Here is a 20,904-nt window from a genome sequence, read left to right as displayed (position 1 = left end):
TCTTCAAGTTCTTGCTCTGGAAAGAAAGCCCTTCCGCCTCACGCTTCCCTCATCGAGAAAACACCCCTCGTCGTCCTGGTGACATCGCTCTGCTCGTCCGGATCCACACCCAGTCATCTCATGGCGAGGACGGGCCGAGAGCTTCTCGGGAGGGGGGGAGCAGGGGCCCTGTCTATGCCTTTGGGAACCCCCACAGCCCAGAGTGGGAGCCGTCCTCATCTCGACTGCCACGTAGCAGGTTCCCACAAACCCAGATGCTTAAAATAACACCCATTTATTAGCTCACAGTTCGTTGGGTCCAAGTCCCGGATAGGCTTGACTGGGGTCTCTGCTCGGGGCCCCCAAGGCCAAAACCGAGGTGGTGGCTGGGCTGGGCTCCTCTCTGGAGGTTCTGGGCAGGAACCCGTCTCCAGGCTCATCTGAGCTCCCGGCAGAGCCAGTTTCCTGCAGTGGCTGGCCTGAGGGGCCCCATTCCTCGCTGGGCGTCAGGAGCAGGTCCCTACCAGGAGGCCCCCCCCAACACCTCTGCAGGCAGCCCCCTCCGTCGTCAAAGCCAGCCGTGGTACGCGGAGTCCTCTTCAGGCCTGGACTCTCTGCCTTTCCTTCTGTCACCAACCAGATACAATCCTTTGCTCTTTATAATGGCTCACCCAACTGGGTCAGACCTACTTGGACGATCTCCATTTTTTAAGGTCAACTGACTTGAGGCTTTAATTAGCTCAGTAAGAATCTGTCCCGGCAGAGCCTAGATGTGTGCTGGACTGAACACCCAGGAACGGGACCCCGGAAGAGCCTGTGAAGATACTGGCTGCCGTGACCCCCAACAGGGGGGACCTGGGACCCAGGGAGATGCTTGGCCCATGGCCGGCCGGGATCATGGGGTTCACAGTCCTGGAAGACAGGCAGGCGACTGGCCCGGTGTGTGTGTGTATGGGGTGGGGGGGTGGCAAATGGCAGGGTGTGTGTGTGTCCCGCTGGCCAGCCCACAACCCTTTACCCACTAGGGACGCTGGCGCAGCCATCTGCACGGGGTTTTGTAAGGACACGTGGTTTCACAGCAGCGACCAGGGGAAGCTTCCTTACTCGCGTGCCTTGCAGGCCGTACCACACTCCACCCTCCCAGACCACACGCGGGCGGGCTTCTCCCGCGGCCCAGAGGAGACGTGCCACTCCGGCTGGGGGCATCGGGGGTCGGGGAGGGGTGAATTCAGGCGGAAATGGAACTACAAAAGACAGCCCCACCATGCTGCGGTGGGAATCACCACACAGAGCAATGGATTCTTCCAGAACGATATTGTCACAAGAGGATACAGGGAAGCTTATGGGGGTGGGGGCCCGAGAATGGGGCCAAGTCCTGCCCCGCTGGAGCTTGGTGGGACAGGAGCTGGTGACCGGAGCTGGGCTGCCAGAAGCGCGCAGGGGAGCCAGGCCTCAGGCTGCCGGTCACTCACCCAGAGGCGGGACAGCGGCCTCCGGATGTCTAGCAAATGTGCTCCCGAAAGCCCCTCCCGTCCCTGCACGTTGGTGGCAGTAAATGTTGACTGTGCTTCGGAGGCCACGCTATACAGCGAAAGCAAAACGTCTCACCAGCTCAGCACCGTCTGGGGAAATGCATGTGATTTGTGTTTAAATGTAACGCTATCAATAATTCAGATTTTAGAAGCAAACATTTGTAAGACCAGCGTTAATATTTAATGCTGCCCATCTCTGAGAGCGTGGAGGAGACGCCCGGCCGCGGGGACCGAGTCCCTGCCCATCTGCAGCAGACGATGCTGGAAGCCATGACCATGGATGACAGCGGTCACGGTCCTTGAGTGGAACACGGCTCCCGGCCAGCCCCGAGAGGGAAAAGATTCCAGGGAGCAGGGACGGGCCTGCAGGGAACCCTCCCTCCTCCGGGCTCAGACTCCAGGCTCTGGCCATGGAGCAGCACAAAACAAAGGGACCTGTGATTAGGGCTGGCGACAGGGACTGAGCACGGCCACCAACAGGCCCCACTGACAGCCTTTTGCCCAGCAGCCTGATTTCTGGTGGGTCCTTCCTCGGAGCCACCCTGCCCTCTAGGGACGGCACCAAGGACACCCGAGCCAGGCAGGTCGGCACGAAACATCACAGAGAAAACCGTGTCCCACAGTCACAAGGCCAGGATGAGCTCTGGAGCACATCCACACCAAGAAGCAGAGCTCCACGGCGAGTGACCAGCCCCAGGACCTTGCCACCAATGACCCCCCTGCCAGGGCCCCCTGGAAAGCGCACAGCTCGCTAACTTTCTCCCGGGGCGCACAGTCCAGGCAGGACAACGGCAGGGGCTCTGACCTGTGTTACAAACTGACCATCACCTCCCCATCCCCCAGTGGCCCTGTGTCCTTACTGCCACCCCCGTCCTCCCTCCCTCCGCTCTGTCACCCGCCAGCCTCCGCCCCCCACAGCCAGCGCCTCTTCTGCTATTTCATCTGCAGGCAGAAGTACAAACGCTTCATCTTGTTTAGAATGTGCTGGGGTGTGCTTGAAAAAAATACATTCCTCTCCGGGTGTCACGCTGCAAAAATGCCAGAAACGCAGTCCTGAGGGCTTTCATTTTGCTGGTAAGTGATTAACCCTCCTCTCCCTCTCTGGCTGCGGAGGGGCCGCCTGGCGTGTGGAAGGAGCCCGGGCCAACGTGTCTTTCCAGAAGGCAGTTTCAGGCCAAGCCTGGCCTCCCCAGCAAACTGCTAATGAAATGATCAAAAAATACAAAAATAGCAACAAAAATCTGCCTCCATGCACAAAAACAGTGCCAAGGGCCCTGAAGAGATGGGAAGCAAGGAGGGGTTTGTTTTCAAGGAACGGGGCAGGTAGGGGGGTGGGGTGAACACGGGCAGCCCCGTGGCGTAAGAAATACAAAGGGGCTGCCTGGAAGAAGCAGAAGGGTCCCCCAGCAGAAGCCTCCAAACCTACAAGTAGGGAAGAGACCAGGGAGTCCGGAAGCAGAGAAGTATCCCAGGGTCTGGACAGAGAGGCCTGGGGCAGAGCTGTCTTGTCACGTTGACTTCCAACGGCCAACCCGCCCCATGAAGAGGCCGATGGCTGTCTCCGAGGGGGGGTGTTCCAGCAAGAGGGCCACTGAGGCCCCTGCCCACCTGGTCCACCGCAGCCTCCTAGCTCCCCCCGCCCCCAGCAACTGGGCTCCAAGGTAGAAAAGTTAAGTTTACAAGAAATACATGCTGAGCACAACCATTTCAACTCGTAAACACGTCAAGGACAGAGGATGAAAAGAAAGTGAGGAAGAAGGAAGATGGACGGACACGTGAGAAGATTCGGGATCTAACAAGAAAGCGATCTGAGAAATTAAGAAATCACTACAACACCCCCCCACCCCCCCACCCCTCCATGAAACACAGCGAAGCAGGCTATACGGAAATACCCAGTCTCGGCGACACGGAGGGGATCTTCCGTGCATAAAAAGAAAATGACCTGAAACCAAGAAAGATTGCTTTTAGGTGAAAAACAGGATTTCAGATTTGAAACCTCAACGATAGGATGTTGCCGGAGGGGACGTCCGGCCGCAGCCCAGGCAGACGGCCCAGACTGAGCAGCCGGGCGGGGGACGTGCCCCCCGGGGACTGGGGAGCCAGGGTGGCCGGGAGAACCAGCGAGGGAGGTGCACACAGGGAGGCCCCCGCCCCGAGGCCTGAGCGGGACCTGAATGAAGGCATCAGCGGAAGGATGAGAAGAGGACAACATGGAAATCCTGCCCCTGAAGATGGCCAAATCTCAGATGGAAAACACACAAGATGGAGAAAAGGGCTGGTGAGGTATGTCAGAAAGAAGGATGCGTGAACTTGAACACAGAGCAAAAAGAACTTTTTAAATTGAAACACACACAGATAACAAGGGATTTGAAACGATCACAAGAGCATCTGTGAGCTGCGGGACGGCAGCCTTGGTCTCAAGTACTTGTAACTGGAGCCCCAGAAGCAGTGGGGAAAGATAACAGGAGAAACATCCGAAGAATGGAAAGCTGATATTTCTTATAAACATGATGAAAACCATAAGCCCAAAGATTAAGAAAGCTAAATGAACACCAAGTACGATAAACATACGGAAACCATCCTCAGGCAAACCATAACCCGACTGTTCAACACCACTTACAGCAAGAAAAACCTACACCAGCCAGATAAAAGAGGTATTTTGCACAGAAGGAGGGAGACGAAGATGACACCGAGTTTCTCACACGAGCCAACGCCAGTGAGTGCGTTCAGGACAGCAGAGAAGACCAGAGGCCCACATGCCGCACGAACCAGCTACAAGAATCTGCACACAAAGTGTTAGCAAGTCAAACCCCACCACATACAAAAAGTGTCATATGTCATTATCCGAGCGTGGTTTGTCTCAGGAACGAAAGACGGGCTTTGCTCCAAAACACCAAACAATGAAACTCACCCCGTGAACAAACTAACAAGGAAAAATCGGACCGTCGTCACGCTAGATGTCACCGAGGTATTGGACAAAACCCAACACCCATTCTTCAGAAAACACTCAGCGAACTTGGAGCAGGAGGAACTTGCTCCAGCTGATAAAGGACGAGCATGAGAACTTGTGCAGGCTCAGGAAGGAATGAGGAATGACCGAGTTCTTTGTGCAATCGGGGAACAAAGCTGTCTACTCTCACCACTTCCATTCCGCCTCATGTTCTACATGTGATAAAGGTCTAAAACAGTGCAATCAGGCAAAAAAAGGAGTTCTATTTCTGTGTCCTATCACTGAGCAATTCGAAACTGAAACAGAAACCCCCATCAACATGGGCACAAAAGGTACAAAATACTTAGAGATAAGTCTGTTCACGGCCCGTACACGGACAATAACAAAATAATGCTCCATGAAATGAAAGGAAAGCCAAGTAAATGGACGGAAGCACGGTTTGCGTGGGTCACAAGACTCAAGATGGTGCCAGTTCTCGCCAGACGGATCTGTAGATCTGATGCACCCCAGGCAAGTCCCCGCCGGGCTTCTCCGTACGGTCAGGCAAGCTGACCGTGTAAGTCACGTGGAAGTAAATGCAAAGAACCCGCAGGAGCCAAAGTTATGCTGGAAAAGAGGAACAACGTAGGGAGACAAACGCAGCCTGATTTCAGGACGCAGAGGCAGGAATCAAGACAGCACGGAACTGGCGTGGGAGCAGACAGGGAGGTCGACGGGCCAGCACGAAGTCTAGAAACAGAACCCCCTCCTCCATGCACAGAGAACTGATTTTTGGCAAAGGAGCAAGGACCGTCTTTTCAACAAACGTGCTGGAACAACCAGACCTCCGTTAGCAGAAAAATATGTACGTAACTGAGTAATCCCCACGACGGATTAAGTAAGAAGCACGTGCGAAGTTACGTCACACGGCACTTCAGGTAGTATGCAGACGCTCATTCCCTTTCTTCTTGGATTCTAAAAACAAAACAAAACGATCTCTTCCCCTGCACCAGGAAAGTCTCTGCATCCTTCCAGGGGCTGCTCTTTGTGCTCTTAGTAAATTCTAGAAGCACTGTGCTTCCCCGTGGCTGTCACCGGCCCAGCCACCCCTCATCACACGGCAGGGTCCTAGTCACCTTCCCAGACTGAACAATGCCTTCCTGCCACAGGGCCTTTGCACATGCCGGCCTTACGGCTGGGAAAGTGCTTGACACTCCCAGGCCCTGCCCATGGCTGATCTCCATCCACAGCCTCCAATCCCAGTATGAGCATCATTTCCTCAAGGGCCTTCCCCTGCTCCCCACCTCTTCCAACATGGGAACGAGGGGTCCCCGCTAGTGTGTTCATAGCCTCCTGACATCCCCCCTTGGAGCACATCACCATTTTCATTCTGCATTGACCACATGACTGTCTGTCTGTTCTCGCCCTAGCCGCAAGGACAGCTCCTTTCTGGACGGCGACCGTGTTTGGCTCACTGACATGCTCTCAGTCTCTGGCTCATGCTGAGTACGTAACAGGGGGTTCACAGCAAGACATGCTCTCCGCCTCCCGTAAAGTGGTTTCCCTTCATCCATGAAGACTCAGTGTTCAAGCCCCGGGAGCCAGCGGTCTGGAGAGGGGGCCCTGAGGGGGCCACCCCAGCCCGAGCCTCAGCTGCTCTTGTGGGCACGCCTGGGGGTCACCATCTCCCCTCATGGCTGGCTCCCAGCCTTGCAGGCCTGTCGTGGACACTGCTGGTGTCCCAGGCGGACCCCCGGGCCCCTCATGCCAAGCTGACCGGCAGATTCCCAGCCCGGTGCCGACGAGGCTTCAGCTCACTGCTCATACCGCATCTTCTCACACGCTTATCCCTGAAGCTGCTTGGAAGCAGCCTGGCCTGAGGATGCCTGGGAGTGTCACCCACCCCTCGGGGTCCGTGACCAAGGACAGCCCGCTCTCTTGCCTCCAATGGGACAGCCTGTAGTGTGACGCAGCCTCCCGACTCCCTGCAGCATCAGGCTGAGGCTGGACCTTTCCTGAACTGCATCTCGGCTGGTTCCTCCCCTGACCTCCACGGCTTCCCCTGGATCATTCCCCGAGGGGGTACCATTCTCCAGAAGCACGTACACAAATGCCCACACAGGCTTGGTGTCCAGAGACTCGGCCAGGCGAAGGCGGCTGGCCACGAGGAAAGGAAGGTAGCCGGTTCCGACTGAGCTCTGGGCCTCCTGGCTCAGGCACCATCCTCGCGCCACTCTTGAGCAGAAAACAGGGGCCATGAGATTGGGTGGTCTGGGGTAAAACCGGACCCTGTGGCAGCCTCTGGCTCCAAAGCCCATGGTCTTGACTCGCCCCCACCCCCCGAGTCCGCACGTGTGCACGCTGGGTGGTACGTGTCCATTCCTGGTCCCGTCCCCAAGTGTCAGCTGGGCTGTTGGGCACAGAGACGGGGTGACCAAGGGGGACTTTATGCCAAGCACAAGCCTATCATCCCAAGCAGACGGGGCTGTCTCCTGACGTGACCATATCTGTCACTGTGCACATCCAAGAGGCCGGGGGGGGGGGGACTTTCTAGGTGCTTCTGGAGGGAGCACACGACCCCAAGAAGACCCAGTCCATGGGAGCTCTGAGGTCCCCACGACACAGAGCTGTCACGAGTCTAGGTCCTCAGAACGTGTGCACTTCACCCAAGGTTAAAGAATGACATTGTAAACAGCTCATTGGAGACTAATTCTGTCATCACCAGGAAGGGGGAAACTGAAAGCCATCCGTCAGTTGCCGCCTGAGTCAACAGCTGGCAGGAAGGCTTTGCGTTGGTGTATAAGAACAGAATCCACAAAAATAAAGGACAAACTGAATGCAGATGTTTGCCTCAATTAGCTTCCACAGAGGAAGCAATAAATAGGAAAGATCACTGCTCTACGTGCATTTTTATTTCACCGTTGGGTGTGAATCATGACATTTCGGAGAGAAATATGTCTCTTTTTTTAGTAAGGCCGAAGGAAACTATTTTAATTTTCTTGATCCTGGTGCAGTTTCTGCAATCGAGTTATTTTTAACCGAAGCATTACCAAACACAGCCGTCACGTGAGAATATTACTGAAACCCGCGTCATGCCAGGAAGAAGCAATGATTCCATTTGTCTTTTCGTTTGCCCTAAAGTAACTCAAAATAATTGTATCTGCCTCAAAACTATCCTACCAGTAGGTTATTTTTGTCATAGTTTCCTTTTACAGATGGAGGGAAAAAGTCTTTGTTTACTTCGGGAGCATCAGAGTTAGGACAAAAGATGCTTGGTTAAGAATTCAAGGCTTGGGAGGAGGGTTTAAAAGCTGGTGCTGCTCATTTTTCAACATTGTTGCTGACTGATGACATTGTTAACATTTTGTTTCTTTTTTATTTTGACCTTGTTGAAATTTCTGTCCTGCTATGAAAAACAAATCGGCCTGTCCTCTTTCATTTCATTTTGGGTTGTTTGGTTTTTTTGGTGTGGGTACGGTAGTTCGCAACCTTTGGCTGACACCGAAATCATCAGGGCTGTTTTCAAAGGTATCGAAGCCTGGACTTCGCCACAACAGGGTCGAATTCCGAGACACGGGCCGGAGCGCCCGCACTGGAAGGTCTGTGAGAGCCAGTGGAGTCCTGATGTGTGCCCAGACGGAGACCCGCTGTTGTAGGGCTGCGGATCTTAAACACTCACTCATTACGAAGCTGCTGGCTTTCCAGCACAACTTGGATGTTGCCCCTTTCGAGGAGAGCCACGTACACAGAGGAGAACACAGAGCACAGATCTCGAGAAGGGGATTCTTAGCATTCCAGAGGGACGCACCAACGGTCCAGGGAGGGGGTGGAATCTCTGGGTGAACTCGGAGCCAGACTGAGAGTTCCCAGTTCACGGTACACACATGGCTAAGGGGATGGCAACACGAATACTGACCCGTTTGAGAGCACTTAACCCCATCCCTGCTTATTCAGGCCCCCCTCACTGCTCTCGGGGGCTGCCAGAAGGCGCTTCTCTGCCTGGACACTGTGGAGCCCGCGCCCCCTCCTCCGGGGGGTTCCTGATGGAACAACAGCATAACGCAGGTGTGGCCGGGAGGGCTCTGGGCTCCCTAGCTTACCCACAGTGAACCCCAGACGCGCCTGACTCCCCTTGAGCCCCACTGTGAAGGAGGCTGTGTGCGTCTCTGTGACCTCTGGCACAGGGGTGCGCTCCACGACCCATGGGAAGTCCAGTCATTGGTTCCCACTGGCACATCAAGCCTCGCAGAGCCTGGCATGCTCCCGTGTTAGACCCCGACCCTGACCGGCTGTGAGTCCGGCCCACACGCGCTAGGGCCTCAGACATAGGAGGTAAGGACAGGAAGAGTGAAGGGTTTGTGCCCGGTAACGGCACAGGGTGCCATGCCCTGCGTCACGGTCCAGCTGCAGAGGAAGCCTCGGGAAATGAGGCACAGCGTCCGGCATCGGTGAGCCGACACCTGCCAGGCCCTCCATCCAGAAACTGACTCTGTACGGTGGAGACCGGCAGAACGGGACCTGAGCGGCCCAGGTCCCTGTCGCAGCAGAACAGGTCCCAAGCTGGGGGCCAAACTTCCCCTCACCCACCCGCTGTCCGCTGTGTGCCCCCTGCCACACCACCTCGGGCAACCCGGCACCCCCCCCCCGCCCCCATCTGGCCCTGACCCCTGCCTCTGGACTTGCCCTCAGCCTCCGTGGTGACCTTCCACCATTCTCTGCAGTCATGGTCTTGGCCCTGGCTCTGAACTATGTCTGGCTCTGCTCTGTCCGCAAAGACAGTGCTGAGTGGCAGGTGCGGCCCGAAGAAGGACCCAGGCATCAGGCAGTGAATCCTGTAGGGAGGAATGGAGGCGAGGGGCTGGAGAGAGTGTGGCGGGCGGGGTGGGGGGGGGGGGAGCACGACCAACAAAGAAGCGCTTCTGAGAAGTGAAACGCTCCCACCGGAGCTGGATGGGGGACTGACGTCCAGGTCCCACCAGATCCAAGAGGTGCGGAGAAGCAGGGGAGAAGGTGTGCTCCTTATCCCCCCTCGGGCGGGCCTCGCCCCTGCCCACAGAGGACAAGCAGCGGCAGGTGCAGCGGGGGGTGCGGGGTGCGGAGGCGGAGGAAGCAGGCTCAGGAGAACGTGGCAGAGCAGCGGGCACGATGGCACCCGTCACTCCCCGTGGCGCTCGGACCTGAGGGAGCGCCGTGTGAGGGCGGGGAGGGCCTGGGGAACCCTCGCCTGGGGCTATGACCCTGACGGACGGCCGGGCACCCCCACTTCCCAGCTGGGCACACACAGCACGTCCTGCCCTGCAGTCACGTCCGTCCGCGAGCACGGGCTGAGGGGTCCGCAGGCGCCCAGAGGTGACGCAAACGCATCCGCAGGAGGGGTGTCTCGTGGCCCGGTTCGACGCGGAACGTTGGGGCCACTGGGAAGGAGCCCTCCTGCTCTTGCCACAACTGAGTGCTTCTCCGGCAGAAGAGATGCGTCAGAGACAATGGGGCTGGCAAGACAGGGTTACCAAGGGCCCTCAACACTCAGCCTTCTTACCATTGTTCGGGTAGAGAGAGGGCTGCAGTGAGTGGACGGGTTTCCCTGCAGGCAGTCCTGCCCGAAAGCCCGAGTCCCCATGATCACCGCCCCGGGCTGCACAGTGCGCCCCAAAATGCACGTCTCCCTAGAACCTCCCTAGAACCTCGAACCTGTGGTTTCGCCTACAAACAGGGTCTCTGTAGACATAAACCGGTTCAAATGACTCAGAATGGGTTGGGAACAGGTCCTGAAGACAAGAGGACAGTCTGGACCCAGAGACACGGGGAGAGCGCCGTGCGTGGCCGAGGCAGAGACAGGAGGGGTAGGTCTAGAATCAGTGGGCGTCAGCGCTGCCGGCCACCCCGGACACCAGGAGAGAGGCACGGAACAGATGCCCCACGGAGCCTACAAACTGCGCCCACCCAGACCCAGCCTGCTGATGTCCTGGTGTCACACCTTTCACCTGCCACCATGAGATTCCACGCCTGGGGTTTTTAGCTGCCTGGTTTGGCTGAGGGCAGAGCCCTACGGCGCCCCAGCCCCCGCAACCCACTCTGCACCCTGCGGCTCGGTCACAGGTCTCCTCGGGCGTTCGCGGCCATGGGACCAAAGGTTCAGTCCCCCACCCTCCAGCATGTCCCACTGGCCCCCTCCAGCTCCTCACACACTCCCGAGGGCCCCGTCCCACCTGCCAGACAAGTCTGGTCCCATATTACTTCTCGTCAAAGCCCCTTGGACTTTTCCCACCTAACACGTATCACGATGTGTGATGTGTGTTCTGTGCGGTTATTTCTTTGGCGTCTCTCTTCACTGCTAGACCATCAACTCCCCGAGAGCCAGACGGCACCAGCCAGAGCTCTACATCCCCAGCATTCCGCGCAGCGCCCACACAAAGCGAGTTAGCACTCGGTCCACATGTGCCGGATGGGTACGTGCATGGAAAAGTGGAAACTCGGTGCGTCGGCGCGCCCCTCTGCTCCTCCGGACGTGTGATGCTCTCCGGCGCAGGCCGAAAGGCGGAATGCCATCCCATGATCCCTGGGCAAAGCTAGGAAGGCCCCAAGTCTACCCGTCTTCCCTCGGCAGAAATGCCAAGACCCTCCGGCACATGCTAGAGGCGTAAGAACACAGAGCAGAGCGAGACGGACAGTCTGGAAGACCACCAGGGTTTCAATATGATTTCCCTTCACTGAAAAGTGAGAGCAAGCTCTACGTTCCAAACACTCTCCTTAACACCACCCCACGGGTCACTCACGTACGCTTCAGGCCAGTCCTACAGGGGCTACAGCACCACCCGCACTTGCAGATGAGGAAACTGAGGCCCGGGGGTGGTCAAGTCACTGACCCAAACTAAACGGCCAGTAACTGGCACCAGGTCCCTCTGCCTCCAAGTGCGGGGACACGTCCACCACCCGCGCTGCCTCCCCTATGCCCCCTGGCCCACCTCGGCCTCGCCCGAGTCCCCCGGAGAGCACGCACACGGGGTGGGGGGCACAGAGAAGTGGCCCCTGCAGCGGGGTCTGCCGCGGGCACATGGACTCTGCTCCCGCCATTTATGGCTGGGACCAGAGGGAGCCTGAACCCAGGAGCCCCAGCTGGAAGCCTGTCCAGATCCATGAAATATTTCCCCACCTAAAATATGAGAGCAAAAGACAAACAGCACAGCATGCTAAGAGGAAAACAGGGCTGGTTCTATCAATATCGAGCCACGGGAAGGGACTGAACGGACGCCTGAGCAGCGTCTGGGTGAGACATCGAAGCAGGCTGCAGTTTCCAGTGGGGAAGCCACCGGGACGACGTGACTCTCAGCCCTCACCCTCGTGCGTTTCTGGAACACCTCGAGCGACACAACTCCCAGAGCTTTCTCCGGTGGCCCGAGTGTTCACTCCACCGTTGGGCAATTACCGAGGGGCCGAAATCAAATAAACATGCCTTTCTTGCCACTGAAACACTCTATTTCTATTTCAAGCAACAGAAACTCAATAACACCGCTAATAGCTGACTCAGATAAAACCCGGATTTCTTTTCCATTTATACGTGTTACCTAATAAGGCAAGAAACGGACGGCGGAGTGTGTTTTGGATTTCAGACTTTGGCATCGGTCCAAGGACAAAGCCGGGTGTTGCAAAGAAAATAAGCTATCCACTTGCAAGTATGGTTTTCATGAAGTTACCATCTTGACGGACAGTTGGAAAGAGACGGTCTTTTGTCCGGGACTGATACTGCAGGGCTGGGCTTCACAGGTCACGGAGCCCCTGAGGGACCAGTGATCTGCCTGTCATTCTTCCCCTGGAAGGCTTGATGGTGCAGCTGAGGTCAACCTGGTTTGCTCCTCACCATCTTCTGCAAAGTGTCCTGAATGGGCTGAACCGGAAGGCAGATGCCGGCTGGCTGCTGTCCCAGGCCGTGCACGCCGGGCTCAGTGGCATCGTGCACAACTGGGCTCATTTCTTCCCTAGCCTGGATCCTCCAGCCCTCAGCGCCTGGCTCACCTCTGGCTCTGTGCTGGTGGTTACCAGCTGTCTACCCTGCAAAGCTCCTCCTGGTCTGGGGGGCAAGTCTGTGACGAGTGGACTTGCAGAGCGAGGTCCCAGGGCTGGTGCAGGGAGCAAGGGACAGCAAGCGCGAGGAACTGCTCATGCTCTGACAGCTCAACCCACACATCTTGCCCTGCCTAAGACCCTTGGCAAACGTGGGCAGCTGGAGGCTGTCCCCAGCCCCAGCACACCTTGCTGAATTCCTCAGGGCACGCATCTCGTTTCTGTGCATATAAATCACGCGGGGGACTTTACGACAATGTGGGGCTGAGTCAGGCACCCTGGGATGAGGCCTGTGTTTCTGTATTTCCACGAGGCTCCCAGACGTGCAGGCGCTGCCGGCCCACGGAGCACCCCACTGGATCTTACCAGGCTTTACTTTCCAGGTACCAACACACACTCGCCTTGAGGTTCACCGCTAACATGACACTTCACAAGCCTTACGCTCCCACCTCCCCGAGGAGGAAAGTTCTAGTCGGAGATGGAAAAACCCGACAAGGGCAAACAGAGGTGGACTCAGTCCAGGTGATGGGGGGTCGAGTCCCGGGACGGTGGCCCCGGACCGGCAGTTGTCAGACTTCAAGTGTGCATCAGTACGACACGGAGGGCAAGTCGAAATATAGATTACCGGAACCTCCAAGCTCCTGATCTGGTAAGTCTGGGTTCCCGCTGAGAATGTGTGTCCCTGACAGGCTCACGGGTGACGCTCAAGCAGCGAGACCAGAGATCATGCTCTGAGAACCACCGCGTGAGATCACGTGGGACCCAGAGGCCAGAGTTCTGACACTGTTCACCATCCGTACGCCCTGAACCCCACTGACCGTCGCACACCTGCCCCTGTGTCAGGGGCCCCAAAGACCCAAGCTGAGCCACTTTGGCCAGACTGGCTGCTCCAGGCCATGCCGAGGCTCTCCAGGGCGTGCCCAGACACAGGCTTCGTCTTCACCGACAGCGAGCTCCACTCTGCAGCACCTGTCTGGCCTTAGCTGGGGGCCCCGGGCACCTGTCGGGGAGCCCGAGTCTCAGGCTCCCCTCCTGTGATGGGGGTCAACCGCCCCCCCCTGCACAGGGCTGGGACAAGGCCACAGGAGCAGCGGTTCTCAGCCTGACCCTGCACATCAGAGACACCCAGGACGCTCTTCCAGAATAATCGTGCCCAGCATCATCCCCAGAGCCTGGGCGATAACGATCACCTCTCCCTGTGTGATTGGTTCTAATGTCCAGCCAAGACTGAGATCTACTAAACTGGTTTTAAAAAAGAAAAACCTGGTATGAAAATGTAGGAGCATCCCTGACCGTTGTTAACATCTCGCTGTTAGCATGAATGAGAAACGAAAGTAAAACGCACCGAGTCCCACAGGTGTCTCCTCTCCCAGACGAGGGGGAGACGGGAGCGAATGACCGGCCTGAATCCCTCCTAGAAACAAGGACGACAGGTCAATGAGCAGAGACCCCTGACCAGGGGTCCCCGGGGGCCGACGCTCGTGAGATATCTGGGCCCAGACCGAGGTCCGGCCAAGTCCTGTGACCCAAGCCTGAAAAGCATCTCTGGACTCCGGCGATGGGGGCCTTAATCACAGCTGATGGGGACTTGTGACTCATGCACGAGGGGCTTTCCAGACGGAGCCCTCGGGGACACACACGGCCCAGGCTCTCCCCGGATTATCTCAAGAATGTGGGCCAGAAGAGCTAGGAAAGGGGGATCTGTTCGTTCACGCCCCCGCTGGGAGCTCCTGTCCCGGATGGGGAGGACAGGCTGCATCCATCCCACAAGACCTTTCCAAGGCTGTGCAAACAGATGTTTGTTGAAGGGATAGATAAATAGTTAAAAGAATTAGTAACTGGATAAAAAAAAGGGAGAGAAGGAGGAAAGGGGGAGGTGGGGGGGCGGAGAGGAGGGAGGGGGCGGAGAGGAGGGAGGGGGCGGGGGAGGGGGAGTAGGGCAGGAGGGAAGAATTCATGCTGCTTTGGCTCACAGACGCCCCGCGCCACGCAGCACTAACTACTGCAGAGTTTTCCCTACACTGAAGCAAAACGCTGACCCAGTTCTCTGAACAAAGCAAGAAGGGAGTGCAGAGGTGCGGCGCTGGGGGAAATGAGCCAAACAAACCTGGCTCCTTACCGTCTGTGGGTTACCCTCCTCCACACCCGCGACCCCGCGGGAAATGGGCACTTCCCACACAGGGCAGTACTCCAGGTCCCGGATGGGAGGGCTCCAGTTCCTGCTCCCCGGGATCAAGGTCTGCCAGAGCTCGGTGGCCTCGGGCAGGGGTGAGGGGGGACCTGGGAAGGCCACGGATGCAGAGAACTCACTCCCTCTGGGCTCTGTCAGCTGGGCAGCTTGCTATGTATGCTACTTGCCCTCTGAACCCCAGCCCTTGTGGCAGGATCGCCTGCAAAGCCCTAGGCCTTTCCTCGCCTCCCTCCTTCCTGACGGCGCATGGGCTGGGGCCCAGGTCACTCGGACATGCACAAGAGATATTGCCGCAGCAGGGGCGCACCTGGGTGCAGCCAGGAGTTGGGGGGCTCAGTGGGTTAAGCCTCTGCCTTCGGCTCAGGTCATGATCCCAGGGTCCTGGGATCGAGCCCCGCATCAGGCTCTGTGCTCAGTGGAGAGCCTGCTTCCCCCTCTCTCTCTGCCTGCCTCTATGCCTCCTTGGGATCTCTGTCAAATAAATAAATAAAATCTTAAAAAAAAAAAAATTCTGCAGCAAACCACCCCGGAATTTGTATGATCCCTCCCACCTTCCATCCCCGACTTCAGCTCCACTCCCAAGTCAGGGGCCTGAAACCCAGCTATCTTCCCTGGAAGAGGAGAATGTGCCCCCGCATCCGGCAGAAAGCCCCGTCCATCCCCATAAGGATCACATCTAACGCCACGGAGGCTGGCTCTCCCCGCCAGCCAGTAAGCCTTCCTCTCATTGGTGACAGTGCCCCAATATCCCGTAGGGAGTCACCTCCCCCCAACTTTTACCCCACGTGCCTAGGGTAGAGACGCTGGCCTCACACCCTAGCTGAGACTCCCTGGCCGCTGGAGCCGGCAGGGCGGGGCAGGTGGCTCACGCGGGGCCCAGAGCGCCGGTCCTGCGAGATTTGCTGAAACTACTGGAGAAGGCGGTCTGCTTCCGCTTCCGCTTCCGCTTCCTGAGCTGCCACCAGAAACTTAGAGCTGCTAAGAAATGCCTGTGTTCGACGAGGGGGACCTGCCTGAGGCTCTGCCCTGCCCGGGCAACCCCCCTTCTGGGTACAGTGTTTACCCCAGAAGAACCGCAATCAGGATCTCAAAGGGGTGTCTGCGCCCCACGTTCACAACAGCCAAAACACAGAAACAAGCCCGATGCCCACGGACAGACGGGGACGGAAAAGGAGGAACACACGTACAGTGGTATGCGCCTCAGAAAGGAAGAAATCTTATTTGTGACAATATGGATGAACTTGGAGGCCACTATGCTACCTGACGTGAGGCTGTCACAGGAGAAGTAGTGTACGATTCCCCTTCCGGAGACCTCTAAAGCAGCCCCGCCCAAGCAGAGAAGAGAAGGGCGGTTTCCAGAGGCGGAGCTACAGGGTTACAAAGTTGCAATCACGCCAGGTGGATACATTCTCAGTCCACTGGTAACACTGTGTCTGTCGCTAACAAGGCAGAACTGCCTGCTTTGGAACATGATAGGAGGATAGAGCTCCCCTTACCACAAAAACAAGAAAGAAATAGAGAAGAAAAGAAAAAAGCCATAAAAAGACACAAGGAAATTTCTGGAAGTGCAGACATGCTCAGTACCTTGATGATGGTGATGGTGTTGTGGGTGCACACTCGTCAAAATCTATGCCCCGAATATGTGCAATGTTTTGTACGTCAGCATGCCTCAAACCGCAGAGCTAGCCAGGACACGGAGGAAAAGATTCTTGTCATCTACTGTGGTTACGTTTCATCGTCACGGCAAACAGCAAGTCAGCAAACACAGAGGCGCTGCTCCAGGGGAAACGGGCTCCTGCCAGCCTCTGGACACAGCCTGAGGGTTACCCCCCGTGGGTACGGAACCGTGTCTTAGGTATGTTTCTGTGTAAAGACCCCTTACCTAACACTGCTGCCCCCTGGCCCCCGAACTGCCGGCCACCAGCCCCGCGCCTCACATCTGCGAGAAGCTGCTTGGACACACGACCAGCCCTGCCCCCCGGCAGAGCCTGCACTCAAGACCACCACCACCAGCACTCCGGCTTCTCCGCCAGCTCCCCCCGTTTCTTGAGTCAGTGCACTGAATTCTACGTGGGGGCCGTGGGCAAGAATGGAAAAGGGGAGCTAGGAATTTCCTGGGCGGAGAGAGGGGAAGGAGGGTCAGGAAGAGAGACCCAGAATGGGCCCGCAGGCAGCCTGCCCGGCTCCTTCTCGGCCAGCAACGTTGCTGTGGGTGAGGACGCCACCCTCTCCCCTCCTGGCTGAACCCCGACAGACAGACCCAGCCCATGCTACTGCAAGATGTCCCCCATGAGAAGTCATCACTGCCTCTGCAGGGGGGACAGGTGACCCCGCCGCCATCCCTGTGACTCTGCACAAGCACCTCTCCCCAGGGGCCCTGACCCAGGGGAGCCAGCGTGGGAGTCTGTGGGCCCAGCGCTGTCACGAGGTGACTCGCTCTCTCCCACAGTGCCCACTCAATGCCCCACTAGCCAGCCCAGGCCACCTGCAATTCCCACGGACGAGGCCTGGACCCTGCCCCACACGCTCCCGCCCTGACACCCCCGGGGGAGGGGAGCATGGCCCTGCTTGCCAGGCCTGCAGTGAAGGGACAGGTGGGCTTGAGCCTCCCATCTGATGACCAAAAGCATCAAGTCATCCCCGAGGTTTGTTGTTCTGAGTTTTAGGACAGCTACGTGTTGGCCGGTCACAGAGCCTGTCCCTGTCCCGTGTCCTGAGAGCCCACAAACCCCCCAGCCCATCCGCTGCGCTGAGCTCTTCCAAGCTCCCCACTAGGTCTACGAGCTTTTAGGCTGTAGTGCCGGGAGGCACATCACGTCTCTCCAGCCCTGGGACAGCCAGTGCCCGCTTTCCCCCTGACCATAGGACCCCCTCCCTAGCCTGCCCTGCTCCTCGTGAGAGGACCTCAAGCAGACAGAAGCTCAGAAGCCTCACTGGCCACCGTCCCCCAGGTCTTCTGTCTTCCTGGCGGAGTGCCTGCACTGCCCCGCTCAGGCAGCGGGGGCCACCCCAAGGATACTCTGCACAAATGGGGTTCACGCTGCCCCTTTAAACTCTGTCATTAAAGTTTCCCAGGGACAGAAGGGTCCACTGAGCTCCGGTGAGTCAGCTCGCTAAACCCATGGCCAGAGCCTGACCTCCCCATGACCATCTCCTCCCCCCACCCTGCATCTGCCCCAGCCCGGGCTCCTGACTGGGTTTCAAAAAACCACATCCTGTGGTCAGACGCAGAAGTCTAAGGAAAGTAGGGAAAGGCGGCTCTTTCCGGAGAAGGTGATTTCAGCTGTCAACAGTTCCCGGCTGATTTATTTTCCTTTCCATAATCCTCTGGAAGGCTTAACTTTGTCAGGTGTCTTCCTTAGAATTTCTACGTGGCACTCTCTAACTGGGCTCCAGGCTGGGACAGCAGGGCGCGTCTGAGTCTGTGGTACCGTCATTGTTTGAACCACGGGTGGTGCTCCATGCCGGGCCGGGGGACATGGTTACGCAGACGCAGAGGGGAGCACAGCACAGAGCCCGTCCTCACACCTGAACCCTCCCCTCCCCTCCTCTCATAGGGCACGGACACGACGCCGAGAACGCCGCTGCTGTCGTCCAGAAACAGCCGTTCTCTGTCACTTCGGAAAACATTCCATTCGGTCTTAGAAGCAGTGCCGTGGGCCGGACTGCGGCCTCAGTCGGTATATCGAAGCCCTAATCCCCAGAACCTCAGAACGCGACTGTATTTGGACACGGGGCCTTTAAGGAGGTGATTCCCGTTAAATAAAGCCCTGAGAGCGGGGCGTCATCTGTGACTGGTGTCCTTATCGGAGAAGAGACGTGGCGGGGACAGAACACGGCCACAAAGCAGACCCGTGAGGACGCAGCGAGCAGGTGCCACCGACAAGGCAAGGGGAAAGGCTCAGCAGAAACCAAACCTGCCGACATGGGATAAGGGGCTTCTAGAGTCCGGAACGGTGAGAAAATACATTTTGCTGATGAGGCCACCCTCCGAGGTGTTTTTCTCCGGCAGCCTGGGAGAACTGATGTAATCAGCCCAGCGCGGATTCTCGTGCAACAGGCTTCGGCCAAATGCCTGCCTGGGGAGCGAGGCTCGTGGGCTGACACAGAGGAGAACGCAGGCCTGGCTGCTCCCGCCACGGCGGGGACCGGACGGCCCAGATGCACCCCCACACAGCGGAACGCGAACATCACAGCACAGTCAGGGCTACTCCGACAGTCGTGCGGAAAATGCAAACGTGTTCCAAGGCTGTCTATTGGGGAACAATTGGAGTCGAATGTGAATTTTGTGTCTGCTTACGAATGAGTTTGTTCACAAGGAAGATGAACGCAGAGAAGCGCACGCAGCCGAACGGAACCGCCTGGGCACGGAGATGCCGGCCCCCCAGGCTGTGTTCCGAGCCCCCATCTGTACCTGCCGTCCCAGCTCTCCTCCAACTTGCAACTTCACAGCACTGTCCTCGTACCACCACACAAAAACACACAAGCGCAACCCTTCCAAGACTCACCTCCACAAGCAAGTGTCACACCAGCCTCAAGGTCCCGTCTAGGATCCTGTTCTTGTTTTTAACCGTCAGGGATCTTTCATGACTGGGTGGTCCTAACCCGCGTCTTCCCCACAATGGTTTTTATCTCCTGAGTCTGCATACTGCGGTGATTTCCAGGAACGTGCATGTCGCATTACAGCAGAACTGACTTTATTTAAATGGTGCAGTAATGAACTCCACGGCAGGGAGCTGAAGCTTAGTAATAAACGCCCCCATCATGACCACACGTAATTAAATACTTGAGACATAAACCTCATGACGGAATATGTGGTTCTGGCCAACGTACCGATATTGCCTCCTAGTGACCACATCTCCTAATTGCAGGTAAAATACAGAAAAAAATGAATTTAAAAACTTCACGTAATAAAAATGAATTTAAAAAAGCGTTATGGGGTAAATGAAGCCATTGTACCAACCAAGTCAAATACAAGTACAATTGACACGCAAATATGACCTGTTTACTGAAAGACGTTTGTCTCCAGGGTCAAACGGCCTCGTGGGGGGAGCCACACTGACCTGTCATGGAGTTTTCCGAGGTGCAGAGCTGCTCTCTGAGCTTCTCCACATCGTCGGGATGCACCTGTTCGTACAGGGTGCTCCCAAACCACTCTGACTGGGGCTGGTTCAGCACAGGGGTGACGGAGTCAGACACGTAAATCACTCGTCCGGTCTCTGCCGCCACCACGAATAGAAAGCCGTCTGCTGCTTCGAGGATGAGGTGCTTCAGTTCCTGGGAAGAAAGGATCAAGAGGAGGACTGAGCGCGGACGAACCCGGTCTGATTAAATTTTCACTTCAGCAACCTTCCACGTTTGCTCCCTCGTTGAGATACGCAAGTAGTTTTAGAAACTTTGATTCCTTTGTATAATTGAAAAATAAGCTGAAAAAGGCACATAGCTTGTCCCAGCTCTAAAATACAGCTGCTGCAAACATGGCTGGCCCTGATTCAACCAGCCATCTCTTAGAGAGAGAGGAAACTGCCAGCCCAGGGGGCTGACGGGGAGCAAGGAGGGATCAGCAGACTGTGTTGGGAGGTCAGAGGTGTGAAACTGCCGTCCCATCTCGGAGCACGAGAGGGACCCAGCACACAGTTCTCGGTACAAAACGTGCTGCTGGAAGGAAGGGAGGGGAAGCAAGAGCGGAGAGCGGGAAGGACGGTCTCCCAGCCACTGCTCCCACGCTGGGGGTGCAGTCCCGCTCCCGCTCCTCCTGCCCTCCCGGCTGAATGCCGGCCGTGGGTACAAGGGTCTCTCCTTGCATCGGCACATCCGTCAAACTTCCAGATCTCCTGCACAGGCTCTCAGAGCGATGCTGGGGGACGGCCCGGCACCGCCCATTGTCCGTATCACCTCACAGTGACGAGAGGGTTTAGCAGCACCAGCCCGGAGGTCACGCGGACTCACCAGGCTTGCGACTGTCAGTAAAGGCAGGGAGGAGCTGCTTGGAATCGATGAGCGGGCAGCGGAATGCCCTGCCATCATCCCTGCAGGGGCATGAATGGAGCCAAGTCAACTTTGTTGAAAGATGTCTTGTCTTGGCCTGGAGGCAGTGCGCGTGTGATTCTCACGTTAAGCTCAGCGCAGAGGCTCCATCCTCTAGCGCCTGAGAAGCTGACTCCCCCACATGCCCTGTGCCCTCCGGTGTGCCTCCAAACACCCCAGACGCCGAT

At 57.1% G+C, this 20,904-nt stretch overlaps 1 protein-coding gene across 5 annotated transcripts in view; it reads right to left on the bottom strand.

Annotated features, from left to right (window-relative positions):
* The window catches only part of ARNT2 (aryl hydrocarbon receptor nuclear translocator 2), a 141,515-nt gene that overhangs the window by 67,208 nt on the left and 53,403 nt on the right, over window positions 1–20,904 (bottom strand). For all 5 annotated transcript variants that reach the window (XM_046008751.1, XM_046008755.1, XM_046008750.1 and 2 more), the window contains exon 5: window positions 19,753–19,966. In XM_046008751.1, the coding sequence (XP_045864707.1) occupies window positions 19,753–19,966 (214 nt within the window). The remainder of the gene's footprint in view (window positions 1–19,752; window positions 19,967–20,904) is intronic.

Source organism: Meles meles, chromosome 6 (assembly GCF_922984935.1).
Source record: "Meles meles chromosome 6, mMelMel3.1 paternal haplotype, whole genome shotgun sequence".
Classification (NCBI taxonomy): domain Eukaryota; kingdom Metazoa; phylum Chordata; class Mammalia; order Carnivora; family Mustelidae; genus Meles; species Meles meles.
The sequence above is the reverse complement of the archived record's forward strand: the minus strand, read 5'-3'. Positions and strand labels throughout refer to the sequence as shown.